The sequence below is a fragment of the Juglans microcarpa x Juglans regia genome, chromosome 5D, assembly GCF_004785595.1.
Source record: "Juglans microcarpa x Juglans regia isolate MS1-56 chromosome 5D, Jm3101_v1.0, whole genome shotgun sequence".
NCBI classification, from domain to species: domain Eukaryota; kingdom Viridiplantae; phylum Streptophyta; class Magnoliopsida; order Fagales; family Juglandaceae; genus Juglans; species Juglans microcarpa x Juglans regia.
Window position 1 is genome coordinate 20,605,203 of NC_054602.1, and position 23,381 is coordinate 20,628,583.

Below are 23,381 nucleotides of genomic sequence, written 5' to 3' on the forward strand. Positions count from 1 at the left end.
GGCGAAAATTGTTCGCCCAGCGGAGTGGCGAGAAAAAATATTCATCCCAAGAGCCACTAACAGTGCGTTTGGATGTTAAAGTGAGTTGAGTTGAGTTGAGTTGATAAAATATTATTAGAATATTATTTATTATTATTATTATTGTTTTGAGATTTGAAAAGTTGAATTGTTTATTATATTTTGTGTTGGAATTTGAAAAAGTTGTAATGATGAGTTGAGATAAGTTGAGATGAGTTGTGTTTTCAAACGAAGCCTAAAGGTGCTCAGCCTGGGCAAGGATCATGTTAGTCAGAAGTGTCTGTCGCCCTCTTGGGCAAGTGCTATGTTGATCAAAATTGCTCGCACCATGGAGCTCGAGCAAAAGTGCTTGGCCAAGAAGGGTGAGCAAAAGTGCTCGAACTCCAGGCCGAGTAATAGTTCTCATCACTAGGACGAAAACAACGAGGAAAAAAAAGTGCTAGGTCTGGATGAGTACTATGTTGAGCAAAAGTGATCACCACACAAAAATGAAGGTAGGAAGAAAAAATAACCTAGGACAAAAAAATGAAACTCGAATAGAAAAATGAAGCTCAAATGGAGAAATAATGGTAGGATGAAAACAATGAAGATAGAACGGAAAAAGGATCCTAGAATGGAAAAATAAAGGTTGGACAGAAAATGAAGGTTGGACGGAAAAATGAAGCTTGGAGGAAAAATGATGGTAGGACAACAAACAAAGATTGGATGGAAAAGTGAAGGTAGCACTCTTGTGCTAACCCCCTTAACCTTCAACTAGCACTCTTGTGCTCCTTTTTATCATAAAAACAAAATCGAAATTTTCATACATTTTTGGACAATTGCAATAGAGAATTGCTTGGTTAATAAAAGTAAACTCATAAACTAACGTGTCTTAATGTAGTACATTAGATTGTAAAATTCTTTTAGTGCAAAATAGAGTTGGCGTGTTAAGTACATTAACTAAGTCAAATTGTAAGTTTACTTTTATAAGGTCTCTTTGTTGACCTAACACTTTTTATTGCAATAGGTTATACTCGAGTTTCTAACAAGAATTCCAATAGTTACATCTCTAATTTGACCTATGCTAACAATAATAAGCGAAAATTCTATGAACCCATTGTGGTACAGCAAAATATGAATGCAAATATAGATACAATTTATGATTTCTTTTTTGAAAGAAGAGGATATCACATTGTAAATTTATTAACAATCCTCACTTGTAGAAGAATATTGTGATAACATCATGTGACATTTTGGTGGTTACAAATATTCTAGAAAATCTGAATGTCATAACTTTAAAACCATTTATGAAAAAAAAAAAAAAACCCCATTAAGAAACATATAATCCTTACTCTTATGACTAATATTTCAGTTCATGTCTATATTTTAAGTTAATTCCGACCAAAAACTTATACACAACCAACCTCAACGACTTCGAAGGGAAGGAATGTCCAATTTGAACTAAAGTTAGGTTTGGATAGTGAGTTGAGATGAGATAAGTTGAGATGAAAGTTGAATAAAATATTGTAAGAATATTATTTTTTAATATTATTATTGTTTTATAATTTAAAAAAGTTGAATTGTTTATTATATTTTATATGAAAATTTATAAAAATTATAGTGATGAGATGAGATGGGTTGAGAGTATAGTAACAATATCCCTCATCTCTCTTGGAAGCTGAACATAGTTGAAATACTCTTTGATCTTCACAATTACTCTTTTCTTTGCAAACCTATTAGCTTCTCTTAACACATGTAAGAATGTGATTCCCATAGAAGACATTAGCCATCCTTATTCTATCCCAACAATCCATTACTTTCCAAGGAGCACTAGCATTTGTTTCCAACCACATGTGAATTTGATTATTCCATCATAATCCTTTCGAAATTCACATTCCTTGAAGTGGGTATATTCTTTTTTTGAGGTGCCATAGTGAATAAGAAAGGTGAAATTATTTTTATTTTGGTGCCGTTTGGACAGTTCGCTGAGATGAAAGTTGAAAGTTAAATAAAATATTATTAGAATATTTTTTTAATATTAGTATTTTGAAAATTGAAAATTTTGAATTGTTTATTATATTTTATGTGAAAATTTGAAAAAATTGTAATGATAAGGTGAAATGAGATGAAATATTTTTATTATCCAAACGATGATTTTGATCACGCAAGAAGGTGGATGAAAAGAAAAAAATAAACTATAGAATAAAACAAAATAAGTGATGAATGAATTATAGACAAACTTCGGTTTAAGCAAATGAAACTCGAAAGAAAATGGTTATATCTATAATACGAGGATAAGACCGTTAGATTATAATTTTTGGTTAATAAAAGTGAACATGCTTAGATAAAAATGGCGGTTGGATAAATAACAAACATGACTCTTGAATTTAAAAAATATAACCGTTGGGGACGTACGGGTAAAATAAAGAAATAACAAAGAAATAATAATAAAATATTATTTTAATAAGTTAGCCATCGCAGAATAGCACCACTCCAAGTGACCGCTAGGCCAATAGACTTTTTCTTTTTTTAAAAAAAATTGTTTTATTCATATTTTTTTATCATTTTAAAATATTTTTAAAAAATATAAAAAAATATCAATACATTAATAGTTACTTTTTTAACTATTAAAAAAAAAATTTAAAATAATGAGGTGTCCAAAACAAGGTATCAAATTTAAGTGTCACATTTTCCTTATAACTAATCTGATGTAAGGTGCATTTGGAACAAGTTAGCTAAAATAACTAATATATATTCTTTAATTAAAATCTTGCTAAACATATATTCAAGCCAAAGAGAATGCTTAAGCCCTAGTTTGGATTTGAAACTCATATAAACTCATTTCATTTTATTATTATAATTTTTTTAAATTTTTACACAAAATATAATAAACAATTCAACTTTTTCAAATCTCATAATAATAATAATATTAAAAAATAATATTATAACAATATTTTATTCAATTCATCTAAAACTATCTCAACTCATCGCTAAATACAGAAACGATTTCATCTCATCTCATCATTATAATTTTTTTTAAATTTTCACACAGAATATAATAAAAAATTTAACTTTTTTAAATTTTAAAATAATAATAATATTAAAAAAAATATTATAACAATATTTTTTTCAACTTTTAATTTTTATTTAAATCATTTCATCTCATTTTACTATCTAAACAACTCCCTTTGTCCTTCATCAAATTTTGGCACTAACTCATAGCATTGGTATTGAATTAGTCAAATGCTTTTTCATTTTCAAATTTAATAAATATCATCCATATTTACTCCATATTGAATTAATTAAATTGTTTTCATCCAAAGTATAAATTATAGTAAATCTATTCTTCTTTTCAAATATGAAAAGAATTATAACAACTCTAAAAGAATTTTTTGAGATTATTATATTATAGATATGAGATTTTTATTCATATGAGATTTTATCATCTATAAACATATGAGATTATTATATTATAGATGATTAGATTGTGAAAATGAAAATAAATATGATTGTTAGAGGTTATTGAAGATTATAAAAATAAAATATAAATTAATTAAAAAAATATAAATAATAAAAAATAATAATATTTTATTATTATAGAGAATATGATGACTAATCTAATATAGATTTCAAATTTTAAATAATTAACTAAAAATAAAAAAATTATATATTAATCAAAATTTGAAAAATAGAATGATGAATCAATTCTAATGCTCTCAAGTTGATTAGAAAAATTCATTTGTCGTGAAAGACACGTTTTACTGCATCGTTTACTGCATCGATTCGGCGTGATGTGATTTGAAAAAAAAAAAAAATAATTAAATGTTTTTCAAATGGGAATTGCTTCTCCCACAAAACGGTGGCCACCGAATGCATTTTTTTTTTTATAATTTTTTTACTTAATTGTTAAGTAATTATTTTAAAATAAATTTTTATTTTTATTTTTTTAAAAAAATATTTAAAAAAAAGACAAAAATTTATTTACGTATTCGGTGATTGTTTAGGTGGACTCCCTCTATAAAAGGTCCCAAATTTTCACTGTATAAAGGGAATAAATCCCTTTTAACTTTTTAGTATAAATGAATTTCTATTTTGACAAGAAATTATAAGAAAAGAAAAAGAAAATGATAGACAATTTTTTTTTTTTTATATAAGTTTTTACATAATCAAATTTTAAATAAGAGGTATTTTAATCAAATAATTTATAAAAAATTAGTATCATTTTATAGAAATATTTTTTTAAATATAATTATATAAAATGTTGTCGACGGCTAAATAATGAAAGAAAGTAGTGATTGAATTGAGTGGGCAAACGTCATATCGCTCTCTCTGAACTCACTTTGACTTTGAATCAATCTTTAGAAAGGACGTATTCTCCTTCCACAAAAAAAAAAAAAAAAAAATCTTCGGAAAAGGAATGAAGAATAAAGAATAAAGGGTGGAACACGAAAAACCGAAAGTAAGCACAAACAGTAACGAAAAGATGATGACTTTTTTGTGGGGAAGGAACAATCCTTGTATCTAAGTGACACCGAGATTCTCCAGAATTCATTTCTGGTAATGGGCGGCGGCGGAGCTGAGTGTTTGGACAAGGAATCTACGGAACGAACTCGTTTTGGAACTCGTTTTGGAACTATTTCCGGGTGGTTTCTGTGCATAAGTCAAAAGTACGAAAATTTTGGAAGAAAGAATATAAAAAGAAGTAGAAGTCGTACGGGAACGAACCTACCTACTCGTCAATGACTCGAGAGCTATCAGCCTTCATTTCAACAAATCTTTTTGATGTTCCATTCTAATTTCGAGCGTTTTTGTGAATGCTATTCTCATCTGTTTAAAGTTCCCAGGGTGATCGATAGGTTTAGATGGCTGAGATTAGGGAAGTTTTGCTTAATGACAAGAACAGGGTTGATTATTATGAGAACTGCCCCGGTTGTAAGATTGACCAGATGAAAGAAGACACGCATGGCATTCCTTTCAAGCATTTGTTCTATGTCTTTGTCGTGGTTCTCGCTGCAGGTACTCCCGACCCGCTCCTGCTTTGCGTGTGTTTGAAGCTTGTATTGTCAATTTAAGATTGTCGGTTATGGCCAGGAGACTGCAGTAATATAGCTAATTGGTTTTCTTTTGATAATGTAACGGTGGAATTACAATGTATTCTTGGTTCGGTTTGAACTCCCTATAGCATAAACGATTTATTTGGGTGTCAATAAACTCGACAGTAAAGTTTCTCATTGTGATTTAGATGTTTCAGTTTTGTTGCATTATGGAATTGTTGAGGATGACAAGGAATTAGACGGTAGAGTTTCTGTTATTGTCATTTTTTGTATGGATATGCATCAATACAAGATATCTTCTTGATGAAGTCACGTTTAATGTCGACAAACTTATGTGTGAAGTTCGGCGTTATCCAGACCTGTATAATGTTCTATTTCCTTTCCCAAGATTTTGATGGCTTCATTTGCCTTCAAAACAGCATACGCGCCAGTTTACTTCTACACTCGTGTAGAAGCTCAGATCAACTTTGCTTGAAAAAAGATAAAATCTTTCTATGGCATAGAGCACTGTGTGCCTATCTAGTTTTAAGAGCTTTAATGACACTATATAGCTCTTCCCGCAAAGCATGTTTCACTCCTGTGTGTATGTATGTGTATACATGGTTCTTTTCCTTCTAATTCTTTTTCTCCTGAATAATTTCACCATTACCTACTGCACTCCTCTGTGTGTGTATGTGTAGATACGGTTCTTTTCCTTCTAATTCTTTTTCACCTGAATAATCTCACCATTACCTACTGCTTTTCTGGTCTAAACTTTTGCAGCTTTGCCAATATCGTCTCTGTTCCCTTTCCTATATTTCATGGTAAGTATGTTACTTTGTGCTTCTTTTATCTTTATTCTAAAAACTAGACCCAAGGCAAAATGAACAGTTTTTAACTGTTAATTTTTAGCGATATCTTGGAAATCTTTGGTTCCCAAATAAAAAAAAATTTGAATTGAACCAAAAAATGGTGCTGTAAGTTCATAGAGTTTGCTTCTTTGAGGGGTGAGACTGATAGTCCATAACTGCTAGTTGCCATATTGTCTGAGTAGACACATATTGACAAAGCAATCACTTTTGGATTTAGCATGAATCCTCTAACACCTACTAACTTAAGGAATTCTTTCTTCTAGGACAAGAATTACCAAATTTTCAATATTTTTCCAATTCTTTATGGAATGAGGAATTGCTTTGCCTCCATACTAAAGTAAGGAAGCTCAATTAGGAGCCTAATTCAAAATAGGAATTTGAGGCAACTTTCAACACTTGTTACCTTGTAGACTTTTAAGGGGTGTAAGTGTAACACCGATGAACAGCACAATAAGTGGTTGCTTTATTAGCAACTTTAGTAACTCCCATGAAATCCCAAAACAGTTTGGGGTTTCAAAATTGAAACCCCAAAACAGCTTGGGGTTTCAAAGTGAAACCCCAAAATAAAATAGGTTATGGGTTTCGTAATGAGCCCCTAACCTAATTTAGAGTTTCGGATTGAAACCCTAAAATTGAACCAAAATCAAGTGGAAAACAATTAAATTTACAAGTACTGAAGTTCAAACACAAAGACCAATCAAACTCCACAGCATCCAAAACACAACCTCATCCTCCATTGAAACAATCCCATCCTCCATAGTCCACTGCAAAAAAAAAAAAAAAAGAAAAAAAAAAGAAAAAGAAAAAGATAAAAAAAAGAACAGGGGTTTCAGTCTCAAGATACTTAAATCAGTGAGAACATCATTGATCTTTTTTTTGTTGTGCACTTCGCATCATCTTTAACTTCTCGTGTACCCATTAGCCAACTAATAATTTGGTACATTTCATCCCTTCTGACTTCTGGCTGGAGAATGGTTGTTAGGCTCTTGTTATATATCTATACACTTAAGCAAATGCTTTCATACCCTTATATGCTTGTATAAGTTGTTTAGAAGTTCAGGAAACCAACTAAAGACTTCGCCGAGATCAATAAGCAGAATTGTATACTACATTATTTCTTGAAATCCCATAAGTATGCAATCTATTGATCAAGTCTCTATTTGATACATTAGGAAACAATATGAACTAATTTTAAATGTCAAGTTCCTAGCTTGTATTTGGGTGTTTTCTCTTGTATACTTCTTGTTTACTTGGGCTATGCCTATTTACTTGTCAATAAAATCTTCCTATTACTTAGCATAAAAAACAAATGTCAAGTAGTAGTAGAACACAGGAATATTTCCTTTTTGCACATTGTCTGTAAACAGGCCCATAAAAATTCATTTTGGTTTTTGTTTTTGAGTTAAAATACCAAAACTAGTACATGGAATAGTGGAATATGCTTTTTATTTATGTTTTTGGTGCTTTCAACTTGGCAAAGTTCTTATATGTAACTTTCTCCATTAAGGTAATCTTGCTGACTCCAAATTTATTCAAATTAATAGATCTCTTGTACTTTCTGCAAGCTATTTATCTGTCATTTGTCACTGTTTTGAATTTGAAGAAGGTTCTTATTATTATTATTATTTTTCTATTTTTCCGAATACATGTTTCTGACCTGATTAGTTAACAAGGATCCAGAAACAATTCCATTTTTTTATAGAGTTTTGAATGTTGTTTCTGTTCTCTATTCTTTTTCTCTGAACTTAATTTAAGTTTGTCATAGTGAATGCTTCTACATAACATCTGCAGCTTTGTTGAACTCACAGCTTAGTTCCTACCGATTAGCAGTATATATATATAGACACACACACACACATGCATTTTTTCTTATTTTCTTCTCATTTATTTATTTGGAGGCCGTGCATATTAACTTTTTTCAGATAAGGGATTTCCATGTGGCGCAACGGGAGGAAGATATTGGCTATTATGCTGGTTATGTGGGTGAGCATATTTTATATATGCATAACATAAATGCTTATGGTTATTTATTCTTAGCAGTTCTTTTTGAGGCCCTTAGTTCTTAGTCTAACCCCCTCATTCCCTGAAGGATCTGCATTTATGTTTGGAAGAGCCCTGACTTCTGTGCTTTGGGGGATGATAGCGGATCGATATGGACGAAAGCCTGTAATATTTTTTGGCACTATTACAGTGTGAGTACTGCCCATCAGAAGCTTCCTATGTTGTACAATTAATTAATAAAGTTCCGCATGTTTCAGATATAATTTCCTTATTTTATTCCCTCTGCTTCTGCTATGACGATTTCAGGGTTATTCTCAATACTCTTTTCGGCCTTAGTACAAACTTTTGGATGGCGGTTTCTACAAGGTTTCTTCTTGGAAGTTTGTGTGGTATTCTTGGCCCAATGAGGGTATGTCACTTGCCTTAATTAATAGAAATCATACAAATGTCATCATTCCCAGTAAAACATGGCAAACTCAGCGATGGCCATACGGCCTCAAGCACCATCCATCTGCAGTTAAAGCCTCATCTGTACATCAATATCAAGATCTCGGATTGGCCTTGTTTTTACTATTTTATAATCATGGGATTCTACTCTGATCTTACTTTATCCTGAACTGCTTTTTGCATTTGCTTGTGATTTATACATGAGCTGTTGCCAGTTTGTGGCTTGATGGGCTTTGCTACTTCTAACTATATTGGAGCATTCCTAGCTGTTGCATTTTTTTTAGGCCAGGATGGCCATTTGGCCTGCACTGGTTTTGCTGCTTGGGTGTCTTATGACACAATTAACCATCTTTTTCTACATATAGCTGATAAGCACTGCTATTTTTATTGTTGTGCAATTTACATAATTGAATTACATGTTAATATATCAAGTTTTTGTCTATAACAAGGCATACGCTTCAGAAATTTGCTGTAAAGAATATCAAGCTTTGGGAATGTCAATTGTAAGGAATTTTCCCCCTCTTTTGTAGGGTTTTGGACTATGAAACATAATAGTGAAGGAGTTTTCTTTTTCCTTTTAACAGATTAGCACATCATGGGGTATTGGATTAGTCCTCGGTCCAGCTGTTGGAGGTTTTCTTGCTCAGGTACTTTATTTGGTTATTTATTTATTTTATTGATCATCCTTTTGATTATCATCCTTTTATTATCTCGTGATATGACATCAAATGATTGGGAGGTAATTAAAATATAACCAATAGTATTTTCCAATCATTTGATGCCACATCAAGGGATGATAAAAGGATGATCAATTGCATTTCTCATCAGGTATTTCCATAGTTATGACTAACAGCAAAGAAGTTTCCATAATGTGTGTTGTAGCAAGAAACTAACAAAAATTATGTGTTGGGTTGAAGGACAAATTGCATTAAATGGTCAGGGATTGATTTAAAATTTCAGAGTTGTATATATTTGTCCTGGTAAAATTGCCCAGCCATTTGGAGTGTTTTGTCCTATCAATGAACCCTGGTGGATGCAGTTATGCCCAGCCATTTGGATCTATATCATTACAGTTCAAAGCACTGGAAAGTGAGGCATATCTTATAAGCTGTTGTCCTTCAGCTGTTCTCATTTTGTCTTGGCAAGTTATTCGAAAAGCATATGCTGGTTTAAAACATAGAAGTTTGCCATTAATATATTTTTTATGGAAATTGGGATTCATAGATCTTGTATTTGATATTTTTTTGGGTAACTAAAATGGAATCCATATAGTAATTTGAAAATCTAAATTCAAAAGTAGTTTAACTTCTGGTTATGTGGAGGGGGGATAAAGAAATGAGTTGGGCAGGTATGATCAGTTAGGGGAATGCCATGGTGCATTGGAGGAGATTTCAACATTACTGATTTTTGAGCAAAAGCTCATTGCTCTTTCTTTTGACCAGGGTGCCTATACATGGTCTATAACCAAAATGTGCCTTCTTTTGTCCCCAGTCGATAGAATCCTCCTTTCCCCTGATTGGGAGGCGAAGTCCGCTGAAGTGGCCTAATGCAAACTTCCAAAACATTGCTTGGATCACTTTCCCATTCTCCATGGTTGCAAGCATTTTCAAAAGATTAAAAGGTACTTTAAGTTAGAAAACATATGGCTGAAATCTAAGGGCTTCATGGAAAGGGTGAAAGGGTGGTGGGCTTCATAATGCTTTTAAGGTTGACCAAGTTGTGTCCTAGGTTGCAAACTCAAAACTCTGAAAGCCAATATTGAAAGTTTAGAACGAGCAAGCATTTGGCCATGTGAGAAGACAAAAGAAGATCCTTATGGATTAATTGAGCACGTTTGAAGCTATTGAGGTGAGAAGTGCATTAGATGTTGAAAAACTTAGAACAGCTTCACTAGTAGTGAGATGAAGAGGCTTACACTTCCAAAAGAGATTAGCTGGGGACAAAAATTAAGGGCCTTATGGTTAAATGAGGGTGATAGGTGCACAAAGTTTTTCCACCAAGTGGCTAATTTGCACTGATGAAGCAATTTTATAGACTTCTTGAGTGGGAATGACGTAGAACTATCCAACTATCATCAGATTATTGATCACATAGTGCATTAGTTTACTTGAGATTATATACGTTAACAGTTCAACTGGAGACCCAAGTTGGATGGCTTGGATTTTAAGGAACTAGAAGCAGAGGCGGCGGTTTAATAGAAAATGCATTTGAGGAAAACAAAATTCATGAGGTAGTAAAAGAATTGAATTGAGATAAAGCCCCAGAACCAATGGGTATTCTATAGCTTTTTTCCAAGATTGTTGGGACGTGGTGAAAGAAGACTTTATGAGAGTTTTCCATGATCTTCATTCTAAGGGAAGATTTTCTAAAAAGCATGATGCAATATTTATAATCCCATATCCCAAAGAAGGCAGGGGCAGTTTATATTAAACACTTAAGACATGTATGTCTTAATGCACGGGGTTCTACAAAATCATCACTGTCCTTGCTAATTGGTTGAAACCAATGGTGGAAAATATTATCTCCCTATCTCATAATGATTTCATCAGGGGGAGGCAAATTTTAGACTCATCTCTTATTGCAAAGAAAGCTTGGATAGCAGAATAAGATCAGGGGAATTGGGTGTTCTTAGTAAGTTGAACATATGAAAGGTGTATTATCAAGCCAATCGTGAGTTTCTATTGTATTATTTGGCTTTGAGAGAAGTGGTGCAGTTGGATTGTTTGATGCATCTCCACAATTCGCATTTTTTGGACAGCCGTCCAAACCGTATAGAGTATTTTCATCACCTTTTTGATGACACAGCTTTGTCGCTTTTTTGGTTTTAAGAGGGACATTGATGAAAAATTGTTGGAATTCTTATCAAGGGTGCAGCAGATCTGAAGAAGAAAACTCCTTTGTCTGGGCAGATTGATACTGATGATATTCAGCTCAGTTTTTTAAGGAATTTAGAAGAGAAAATTGACGAAATTCCTTTGGAATTCTTTTCTGATTTTGGCTTAGGGTTTGAGAGCAACAGAGGGGCAGCAGATCTAGGCATAGGCTAGGGTTTAATTTTATAGCAAAACCTGACTGAAGAAATGCCTAGGCTAGTACCAGTTTTTGGGATTTTTTTTGGCTCTATGAACTATTCAATAAATGGCAGAACTTACAAAAATAAGGATCTGTTTGCTGGATTAGGTGTTTATGTCTTCTACAGCTCCCAATTGTTCTCCAATGATCTGAATATTTTTGGAAATATTTACATCCTTTTTTTAACTTCTCCACAGTCCAAGGCAGGCCAAATCTCTCCCATAATTATCTCTTAATAAAATAAATCAGCAAATAACTAATGAGAAGATAAAAAATTCAGACACACGCGCATATCACAAAAGGAACATACTTAAGGTAGCACATAACCTAATTCTACAAGCCAGAAAGGAAACCCTAATTTTCTGGGCGTGACACCCTCCAAATAAATCCCTCCTCTTCTATATCCCCGTACTTTTATACCTAAATCTAGTCGCTTATATAGTTAGGATTGCCATTTACTATTTGTTTATTTCTATTTGCAAAGTATTATCTTCCAGTTGCTTTTTTAATGTGATATTTTATGCCCAAGATTCAATAATATGTTTCTAACTTTTCAAATAGTAGCAAGTTTATAAAAGAGTGTAAATGTAGGTGGAGAGGTAAGGGTGGGGGACAAGGACCTGAGGGGAGGGGCACAGATTAGATATCCCCATAAATTCCTAACTTGGGGGATGGGGGAAATTTTGCTTTGTTGGGATAGGGTTGGGGAATGGGGTTCCCAGGCCTCGCCCTAACCTGTGATAATCTGTCATTTTACTTCATTCTGAGGGAATTTGGCCAACTAGTGGATCCTCCATTAATCTTGTCTAGCTAGGCATTGTTTCAACCTGAATTGTAGAAACAAGCTTCTTAAACTCAGATAGCAGTGCCTCTTCCACCTTTTTTTTTTTAAAAAATTGTGGACAAACTTTAGTTGCCTGCTTTTATTTATTTTTCGCCACGAAATCAAACATACTGAATTTTCTGTGGATCATTGATGTGTCAGCCTGCTGAGAAATATCCACAGATATTTTCTGAAGAATCTCTGTTTGGGAGGTAAGCAATAGCCTTTCTTCTTTATCATTACTTTTATGCTTCTCTGAAACAATTTTTTTTTTCCATCCTTTTTGCTTAATTGGTGAAGCATAAATTATATTTGTAGGTTTCCATACTTGTTACCTTGCCTTCTCATATCAATATTTGCATTGGGAGTATCTATTCTATGCTTTTGGCTCCCGGTAAGTGATGATATCCCAATTTACAGCCCTTGATCGTTTTCCCACCTTCATAATTGTACTGTAGTTTATTGTTGTTGTTGTTGTTGTCAGTGGTGGTGTTGCTGTTATTCTCACTACTACAATTGCTACAACTAGTATTTAGGGGTAGCGCCATTTAAGATCACATGTTTAAAGGGGCTGGAAACTCATCTGTTTGTGAGAATTATTGTTATCGAGTAATTGCATGTGCAACAAGGTCTGCCAAGTCTATTTTGTGCTGACCAGAAAATGAATACCACAGATAGCCATTTGTAATTTTTGGGCTTCCACGATAGGGTAGAGAAGTTGGGTTGAAATGCTAACTGATGTATCATAGAGAAATAAATGTTAGGGAATGTCTTGGTTTTCTACTTCTATGTCAAATGAATAGCTTATCAAGCTCTGTAATTTTGTTTGGTCATGAAAAGGCATGTTCAATTACAATTTGTGCTTCCTAATTGTCAGCATGTTGATGAATGTAACTGAATAGTGTGAGAGTACCCTAATTTTGGAAGGATATTTCTGATCTATAGAATACTACTGGCACTGCAATACATTTTGTTGATTCTTAGCTTTCTTCTTATCAATGAATAAAAGGGACAGAAGCTATGCCAGCATAGCGTAGTTATTGAAATTAACAAGGCAACAGTTAGACATTACTTATTATGTCATAAAATGTGTCGGATAATTCTTTTAGCTAACTAACAACTATGCTGCCAAACTGGTTGGCACATGGAGCATAATGTTGCTGGCACCACAGCAAGTAACAGGCAAACAATATGCATTTCCTTTCTTAAGGACGTAAAGGGATACTTATGTCAAGAAATGCATATGCCTGGTGGTGAATTCTTAGCCACCTAAATTTTGATTTATGCCATTTAATTTAAAAGTATTCTATATTTATAATCCATGCATGTTGCATGCAATTTAAGTATTTTCTTATTGCTGAGATGTTCCCTTTGTCGTTTTAGTTATTGAAGGGTGAATTATAATATGGAATATCAAATTGCATGGTTAGCGTGTGAAAATTTGCATTAACAATGTGTTCTCTAAGCACATAATTTTTGGCTTTTCAATGATTAAAATTGAAGTCTAAGAATTTCTGGATTATAGGAAACGTTACATATGCATCCTAAAGACAATGGAGAGCTTGAGGACTCAAATGATGCAGGAGAGGCCACGATTAATGGGCCTGATGGGAAACAAAATATGAAAAAGTCTGAGAAGTATCCAGCTTCTCAACAGAGCCTGCTCAAAAATTGGCCATTGATGTCATCTATCATTGTATACTGTGTTTTCCAACTTCATGATATGGCTTATACAGAGGTAATATTCTCTTCTCGAATTTAATTGTGATTCTTTTCGGTACTAACTAGATCGTTTTTGGTATTTATCCATCCTGGTCTTCAGATTTTTTCATTATGGGCTGTTAGCCCCAGGAAATATGGGGGACTGAGCTATTCAACTGCAGATATTGGTGAAGTTCTTGCAATTACTGGTAATTTGGCTAGATAGTATGTTACAATCTTGTGACTTTTTCCCTTGGCAGTCCAGTATTTGGTCTCCTAGCCCTCTCAATTATATGAAGAGTTATGATCTCATACTCTTGCTGCAATTTTTGTCCTTATATTTTCTGTTTTCTTTTATTCTTTACAAATATACATGGTCAAATGAAAGTAAGGGAAGAGTGATGAATATAACTTGATCCTTGAAAATGTCAAAACAAGAAATAAAATAAAATAAAATAAAAATGATACTATTCAACTTTTACACAGTGGATACAATGAACCTCTAAAGAGGGAATACATAAAGATTACACTAATAGTGTCAGAAACTCTCTCTCTCTCTCTCTATATATATATATATATAGATCTATTTGTTGGAATAATCAGAAAATTATACTTTTAGATCCTAGGACTAATACCTCCAAAATGTTATCCACCATTCTATAATAGTCAAATATTGGTGACTTCTTATAGTTGAACAAAGGAGAAAAGAAAGAGAAGATAGAAGATTAGCGAAGAAACAAGATGAGTGAGTGAGGGAGGGAGGGAGGGCTAGCTAGCTGAAAGAGATGACCTGAAGTTAGGTTCCCGCACCTCTAAGGTACTGTTTATACTAGAGAAGGAAAGGTACAGTTACATAAATGCCATCCAATTTGATAAAGACAATTTTGGGAATATCGCTCATCAACACTCCCCCTCAAGTCATGGTAAAGATACCCCACATGGAAATCACTCCATCGACCCTCCCCCTCAAGCATCTACGAGTTGTTCTAGTGTTCTACAGATTAAGCGCATCCTTGTCATAATGCAATCTCATAGGATCTTTAGCATTGTACCCAAGTTCGTTTAATTGTATTTTCAGCAATAATACCTCACATATTTTGTATGCCATGGCTTTGAAGTTAGCTTCTACAAGGGATCTAGCAACCATATGCATGCGTATAAGATTCTATTATCAAGTGATTATTTATAGAAAACAACAAACCTTTTGTCAGCTGAGGAATCAAATAAACTACTTTCATATGAGACTCACACAGTGAATGCTTAAACTGCTAGAATCTTGTAAGACTAATAAGACTGCTCTGATAGTATTTTAGGCAATAGAGAAAAGTAAGAGAGAAAGTAAGAGGATGAAGGGGACGACGAATGAAAGATAAAAACTGTCAAAAAACCAGAGGACCGCAACTATGGTTACAAATCCACAGCATATTTTCATGCTAATATGCCAGTGATCTAAATATCAGAAATTGTAAAACAGAGGGATATGACCAATAGCATAAACACTATTATTGAGCTAGATGAACATTTCATTGAAGAAATCCTCAAAGTAATGTTGCCAAATGTAATTGGCATTGGCAATTAGGGCCGCCACAATAGCCACCTAGTATTGGTGAGTCCTGAGATAGAAAACTCTCTAGTAATCACCAGATCTCTAGCAATCGATGCTTCAAATCACCTCTGTTTTGTGAGACAGATGTGAGATTCGTGAAGTAAAAATGGATGGTGGAAATTCTGCTACGTGACTTATTTTTCGTTTGTCCTAAAGGTTGGATCTTAGTCGAGGGTGTAGTTTGAAACAATTTGTAGTTTGGAGTGCGTAATGCAAAATGGAGGGTAGTTTGATGGGGCAAAGTATAATTCTTTTCCTAATGATTCACTTAATATTTTAGAATTTCCTTTCACATATGGGCTCAGTCTCTCCTTCAATAAGTAGAGCCAAACAATTAGATATTTTAATTGAAATGAGGAAGTGTAGAGTCATTATTTGAATTCAAGGTCATTGCTTGAATACCAAGTCAAACAATGGGGGAAAAAGAAAATGGAGAAGATTGGTGAAAACTACAGATGCGAGAGTGCAGAGAGAAAGATAGGCTGTTAGAAAGAGAGGACCTAGAATTAGGAATCCTACTCCACTAACTAATTATTTGTTTTGAGTAGGAAAGGTATGGAAATATGAATGTGCCTGTATGTAATAAAGGAAAATATTGGAAATATTACAACTCATGGAAACTTATGGCATGATTTGGTTCATCTCAGATTGATTTCACTCAGATCTATTTTCCAGTGCTTCCAATTAATTGATCTCCCACAAAATTTGGGTACAAAAATCTTTCCATATCTTCACTCTGCTTTAACCAGTTGTTCACACTGCCTTCTAATTAGAAAATGTAGCCATATCTCGAGTTATCCACACTCGAAAAAACAGCTGAAACAGGCAGAAAACTCTTTGATGTTTACAGTTAAAACTGTTTCTCTCTCTCTCTCTCTACACTTAACCCACAAATGACAGGGCCTGAGCACAATGCCACGGATTGTAAAGACTAAAGATCTTATTTATGGCCTAAAAAGATTGGCTTTAAAACATCATTGATTGTGCAGCAAAAGGAAAACCTTCACCCTTTCCTCAAGTCCGATGGGGGACTAACATCCCTGTCAAATACAGTGCAAGAAATAACTCATTTTTCATCTAAACATTATCTGATTATTTGGTACCTAACATTCAAATGCATATCTGTCATCTTTGTATAGTTTACCTATGAATGGTATTACATATTAGATATTTAAAGGCTGCCTTTTCTTTTGGAAACTATCAGGTTTTGGGCTACTAGTCTTTCAGCTATTTGTATATCCCTTGGTGGTGAGAATTTTTGGGCCCATCATGGTATCTCGCATTGGAGCAGTATGTCTTTAACGAACTTTCTTCTATGCATCATTCTTTTTTATCTGTGCATGAGGAATATCAAGTTCTCGCTAACTGGTACTTGTTGATTTCCTATGAAGGTTATTACCATACCATTGTTGTCAAGTTATCCTTTTATAGCTATGCTTTCTGGCCTCAGCCTCACCATATTGATAGACTGTGCGTCTATAATGAAGAATGTGCTCTCTGTAAGTATATGCTCAAAGTGGAAAGCTTACTTCAGTTTTATGGTCACGCTCAGTAGAAACTTATCTTTCAATTTTCCACATGCTACAATATAATTTTGGAATGAGTATTACCCATAAAAAAAAAAAAAAAAAATTGGAACGAGTATTGCTACTTGTAACACCACCAGTGTAACACCCACATCTCACCACTGATGTGGCAGGCAATTATTTGAGGTTGTGGTTTTATTTTTAAATTTCAAAGTCTTTATGTCTGTTTATGTAATTTATCTTTTCATCTGAGAATGAATCAATAAATATTAAACTATATAGTCAGTAATACAAGCATGAGAGTGATAATGGCCGTATATTGAATTATTTATTAGCAGTTGGGTATATATATATACATATATATATATATATATATATATATATATATATATCAATTAAAAAGGGTTATTCCCTCCAATTTTTGCAGGACGTTTTTTTATGAGTAACTTTTTCTTTTCTTTCAGGACTAATGAAATTACATTTTTCTAAGATTTTCTTCAAATGTTTTATGTAGTAGTCAAACATCCAAGCACATGTATTTTTGTATATGTCTTGCTTTATTATATTTAGTTAGAATATTTCACCCTTCCAAAGGTAGCTGAGATGAATAATGCATGCGCATTTTTATTCATCCCCCATCTTATGATTTGTTCTATTACTATAGAGGATTATCCACCAAATTCATGTTGAAGGAACTTAAATATATTGATGTTAATGTTAGTATGCATGAACTTGCACCAATACCATGCAAATCCCCAAGCAGGTAGGACCTGGTAATGTAAACATTCATGTGTAGACTCGTGCTTAGCAACAAATGCATAAAGATGATATGGTACTTTTTCTAATAAAGGAAAAATACTTAAATCTATCTTAAGACTCTCCAGTAAACATTTTATATTACTTGAGATTTTTCTGTTCCTATATATAAAGTTGCTCTTACACATTCAAACATAATCAGGTGTCCATTACTACAGGGTTGTTCCTTCTGCAAAATAGAGCTGTGGTAATCTTGCTTTATTATTGGTGTACTGTTTCTTATTTTTGTCCATCTTAAGGTGCATGAGTTGGTAATTGATTATTAGTTGAATGGTTACTTTCACTCTATGTATAGACCCAAAAGCAAAGAGGAGCAGCAAATGGCATATCAATGTCTGCTATGTCTTTATCTAAAGCAATTGGTCCAGCTGGTGGAGGTTCGCTGTGAGTATGATTTTAAATCAGTCAAATGTTTATTTACTTTCACATTATTTAATAAGAGGTTATTTTTGGTGCTACCATTTGAATTTAGTGTGGTTCTAGAAGCCACAATTCACATATTTTATTTGGGGGATGTGATTACCCGAGTTTAGTTGTAGGAAGTCGGTTAAATCATCATATGTCCAAAAACTTAGGTTGATGGAAAAAGATGAGTTTAGTAATTTAACTAACGTTTCAAAATTCTCCCTCATGCTTCCAAATAATGTGAGCTCACCGTGTGAAATATTTTTCACAAATAGGGCTTAAGTGTAGACTATAGAGTCAAGGTTCAAACTCAAAATTAATACTCCTGAGACCACGTTAATTCATCAGTTTTCTCAAAAGATTAATCTAATGGGAAGATATGAATTTAATTACTTTGTAAATAATTACTAACAGCTCAAGGAAGGCCCAAGTCACACCTGGGTCCATACTCCCTAAGGACTACACAAGGTTGCAATTGTTCTTCCTTGGAAACATCATAAAGGGCTTAAAACTTCTTTTTGATAGGATAAAGGGCTTAAAACTTCTCAAATTGAGCAGTTGATTTTTTTTTTCTGTTAAATAAATTTAACAGTTAATTTAGCACCAAAAAATAGCAAATTCGAAAAGAAAAGACAGGAAAGATAAAACGGATTTTCCAAGAAGAATGCTGGTCAAATGATGGAAAGTACTGTAAGAATATTTGTATGTAATAGGAACATTTCTGTACTGCTAATATCCATGGCCCCTTCTTAAGGGTTGGGATAACCAACACAAGCATAGGGTTATAGAAGGCTCTTCATGCACAGAATTCTGAAGTCTTAGAAGTAGACTTTGTAGGGTTTAATTGCTGAGTTTGGTCAACGGAAAGTGATAATATCAATGTAATTATTAATCTATATAGAAAGCCAGAAAGATAAAAGCAAGAGCAGAGATAGCATTTCCATTGTGGACTGACCATCAATGGGTGTGAATCACTCTAGGATAAACTGTTGAGTGCTATTTTAGATGTGCAAATAATTTTGGGTTCAGCATATATGTCTGTCTTATCACATGCCAAACTTGAGTGTTTGCTGCATGATAGTTTGAGTCGTATTGGTGAAATGGATGAATAACAAATACTATATTATTTCTGGTATCCTCACTAATGGAACATCGTTTCCTTTGATCTCATTTCTGCCCATGTAATTTTTCCAGTCCCAGTTCTACTCATAGGTATCTAAGAATGCATTTCCCTCTGCATGAAGGCCTAGTTAGTTTTAATGATCTTCAAGAGTTCAAAAATTTTCAAAATCTTTTTTATTTAATTATCGATGAGTTACAACATTTGCAGATTTTCGTGGGCACAGAAGCGACAGAATGTGTTTTTTCTTCAAGGTAGAGTACTGAACTCAAATCTTATTCTTGTTATAACCAAAGTAAGAATTTCATCATTATATGTTCAGTTTTACTAGGGCAAGTTCAATTCCTATATAGTAATTTACTACTCTGTATTTGTTCAACAGAATTTGGTGGGGTTACTAAAATTATCTTTTTGGGTACGGAATTGTTCTTGAAATAAACTAGTCCTAACTTCTTTGAGTGGAAGTGTTGGAGATCTGTCAGGAATCTAATGGCCTACATGCTTCAAAGGAAGTTAGAAATGTATGCATTCCTTCTTTGGAGAACTAATTATCGAAAGCGTGATCAAAGATTATATGGTCGTTCTATGCCATGGAATTCTAGCCTAATTGCCCACAAGGATGGCTGGCTGTTGAGGTCGGGCTAGACCCTGGCAATTCCATGCAATTGTTCTAATGAAGACTTGGGGCGGGCTTGCCTCCACAACCATTTATATATCTGCAGATTCAATGCTGAAGATGTCACTAGGGCTTGTTTTCTCTTCTTTGCCAGTTGTCTGGAGTAGAAGATTTCTTATTTATTCAAAACTTTCCTTGGCTGAATGAGTGGTGAAAAGAAAATCCACTATTGTTGTGTTCATTTTGCGGTGCCTGGAGGTGTCAACTCCAGATGGCTCTATGGAGGTGCTTTCCCCATTTGAAGAGCGATGAACCAGTGCTGAAAGTTCAGGGCTCTAAGCTTGTGGTTCTGAAGGGAGGCTAGACTTGTTTTCTTTGGAGAGGATTTGGGGAGGGAGAGAACTAGTGGTGAGAAGATTGAGGATGATAGCTTGAGGTTTAGCTAATGACTCTACCCTAGAGGCTGTGAAGTGATTAGTTTAGGAGTTAAGAGGTAGGCTAGGCTTTAAGAGAGAAGAAGATTGTTGTGGAAGGTAGAAATAGGGGTGGGCGGCGGGGCCCCACACCCCGTCGGCCAGCCCTCCACCGGCTGGCTGAGCCTGGGCAGTGCGGGCTACCCACACAGCTGTCACATGTGGGGCAGGGTGCCCGCCCACATCTGTGAACCAAGCGGGGGCGGGCTTGGCCCGCCTGCATAATACCCCGCACCCCAGCCCAAGCCACATATAAATTATAATTACATATAAATATCTATATATATATTAAAAAAATAATTTTTGTTAATAAAATGACGTCATTTTAGATTAGGTTTTATTTATTTTTAATGAAACGATGTAAACGACGTCGTTTAGGGTCTAACCCTTGCCCCCCTCCCCCCGTCTCTTTCTTCCCCCCACTCTCTCTCTCTCTCTCTCTCTCTCCAGTTTCCTTTCCTCTCAGTTCTCAGTCTCTCTTGAGTCTCTTCCTCCTCCTATCGTTGTTTCTCTTTTGGTCATTGCGTGTCCCTCTTGGTCTCTCTCTCTCTCTCTCTCTTCCAAGCTATTTCTCTATCATATGATATATCCATTGTTTTGAGGCTTTTTTTGTTGTTTTCCAATTTGTTGTGGATGGATCTGTGATTTTTTGGATTTATTGTTGTTTTTCGGCATTTTGGATTTTTGTGTTTCCTAGTTGTTTTCTTGGCGTGGGTGGGCGGCGGGGGATGGACGGAACAGGGGGCCAATCCGCCCCTGGCATGTGGATGGGGCACCCTGCCCTCGGGGTGTGGGGCCAGCTAGGGGCGGGAGTGCGGGAAGTCCGAGGGGTGCGGGTAGCACCTAGGTAGAAAAGCCTTCCGTTGGAAGCTTATGGATTTGTAGTCGAGCTGGAACACAATTGTGGAGGGTTCCAACGTGGGGAAAGAATCACTGATTTTGATGGATGAGACTCGGTTTGAGTTGTGGACTTGGGGAAAGCCACCAAGTTTGAATGCTTAGTGACACGGGTTGCATGAATCGTGTTCTTGGTGAGGAGAAACTGAAAGTAAGTTTATCCTTCTCCATTGATGTGGTTTTGAATTGGTCCTTGAAGGACATGCAGCATTGCAAGCTTCATACTCATTGCTGAGCAAAGCTTTTGTGGAATGCCTTTCCTGAGTTAGAGGGATGCTTGCTAAATGGTTGGTTTTGGAGATCATGCCCTCTTTGGTTCTATTTCTATTGCATCCATGGATCGTTTCACCAACCCAGCAGGATAGAGATAAAACATGTGTTGACCTGAGACATGACCAAGATGCCTGCAATGAAAACAAAAATTCCAGTCATCTCATACTAAACTGAAGGCATGGTTTGCTGTCACCTCTCATTGGGTCAGATTCATTAGCTTCTATCCTGGAGGCCATTCTTGCAGCTCAATTGGAAAGGCCTTGATGTTCTATGGAGTTGTAGACAAATATGTTTTCTTTATCCCGCTGGTTGGATGCCATTCACCACATTTCCATACGCAATCTGGGGTATTACATAGATGGTCAAAAGACTGGGTGGTGAGGAACTTTCTGCGTCATTAGTTTACCAAGGTGTGGTGAAAGGCTTAATGGGCTTTTTGAAGAGCATTGTGTAGGCATTTGGGGAGTTCATCCAAAGAAATTAATTCGAGTTATTTGCTCGATACGGGGTTATGGTGGGGTTAGCACTAAAAGTATGTAAAGTGCTCATTAATCTTAAACTTTTAAGCATATTAATAAAACCAAGTTCGAGTCAACTTTGCGAAATATGTGTATGTATGTATGTATGTGTACATATCTATATATTCTTTGATACTTAAAAACTAGTCATAAAAAATATCTTTTTGATCTTTATTTGATTTGTATTTTGACTAATCTGCTTATAGATTTTAGAATTCCTGTTTACTCTCTCTCTCTCTCTCTCTCATTTACCTTCTGTAAGTAAGGCTGCATCCTTGATAGTACCATTGTTTTGTGATGCAGGTAGCCATATGGTTTTCTTCATCCTGAACATTATTGAGTTGATTGGGTTGCTGATGACTTTCAAACCTTTTCTAGTGGAGCGAGCTACTGACAGTTCGTAGCTCAATTTTAGAGGTTGCCTTCCACCTAAATTTATTGATCATTAAAAAGCGTTGATGAGTTTTGCATTTTACAAGTGGTTGGGATATGGGGGTACTCGATCCATAACATTCTTCATAAAAGGGGGGCAAATGCCATTATTTGCGAATGGCAAAAACACTGATCATGAGTTATATTATTTTTGTAATTATATTTATTCAATGAATAATATAATTAATGTATAGTATAGTATAGTAATATTTAAAGCAAAAGCTGGGATTCTTTCCCTTTGATGGTTATTTTCCCTTCCATCTTCTTTTTCCTTATTCTTCACTTCTCTTCTTTTTATCTTCCTTTCCTCATTTCAACATTTTCAAGCCGGAATCAATGCGATTGAATCCTAAGAAAATCGAAAAACCTACAAAAAAGTGTTGAGTAGTGCAGTAAAAAATATCATCGAATCTCATGGGCTTCCTACAGGAGCTTTCTAAAGAAGATGGAGGATTTAAAGTGTGATAAGTGAATAAACAGAAAGGGTGTAAAAATGGAATAGTGTGATGTATGGTAGTGGTTAATAGTAAAGAAAGCTCACTTGAATCTTCTGAAAAAACTCACAGAATAAGGGAAGAGAAGGAAATTTGCATTAATGTTTTCTATGAATCTCACAATATATAACAAACTTGTAACACTCATAACTATCTTCCTAGAAATATGGACCGTTGGCCAATTACAATACTATTAATATAAAGGTAAAAATGAAATAGGAAATAAACTGGCTAGATAAATGGCTTGTGCAGTCTCTCA

At 34.5% G+C, this 23,381-nt stretch overlaps 1 protein-coding gene across 5 annotated transcripts; it reads left to right on the forward strand.

Moving 5' to 3' along the window:
* The first annotated feature begins 4,455 nt into the window (after positions 1–4,455).
* LOC121264475 (protein ZINC INDUCED FACILITATOR 1-like) lies at positions 4,456–22,771 on the forward strand. Of its 5 annotated transcripts, none has more exons than XM_041167663.1 (17): positions 4,456–5,013; positions 5,814–5,854; positions 7,825–7,885; positions 7,992–8,094; positions 8,210–8,312; positions 8,800–8,853; positions 8,935–8,997; positions 12,408–12,457; positions 12,564–12,639; positions 13,771–13,983; positions 14,068–14,155; positions 16,757–16,842; positions 16,944–17,051; positions 18,037–18,081; positions 18,190–18,278; positions 19,630–19,673; positions 22,500–22,771. In XM_041167663.1, exons 1-17 carry the CDS (start codon positions 4,860–4,862, stop codon positions 22,598–22,600), a joined length of 1,479 nt encoding a protein of 492 aa, XP_041023597.1. In that variant the 5' UTR covers positions 4,456–4,859; the 3' UTR covers positions 22,601–22,771. The 5 variants fall into 5 exon arrangements, with proteins under 5 accessions (XP_041023597.1, XP_041023598.1, XP_041023596.1 ...); XM_041167661.1 differs by lacking the exon at positions 4,456–5,013 and adding an exon at positions 5,392–5,638 and having other exon boundaries at positions 8,014–8,094; XM_041167665.1 differs by lacking the exon at positions 4,456–5,013 and adding an exon at positions 5,412–5,638.
* The last annotated feature ends 610 nt before the right edge of the window (positions 22,772–23,381 follow it).

What these genes read in the sequence shown, in the direction of transcription:
- LOC121264475 (XM_041167661.1), top strand. Translation starts at nt 5,418, where the DNA reads ATGTTCTATTTCCTTTCCCAAGATTTTGATGGCTTCATTTGCCTTCAA. An exon ending in GAAGAATCTCTGTTTGGGAG is followed by an intron (nt 12,458 to 12,563) that starts GTAAGCAATAGC and finishes TTATATTTGTAG; the next exon opens with GTTTCCATACTTGTTACCTT. An exon ending in TTCTATGCTTTTGGCTCCCG is followed by an intron (nt 12,640 to 13,770) that starts GTAAGTGATGAT and finishes TCTGGATTATAG; the next exon opens with GAAACGTTACATATGCATCC.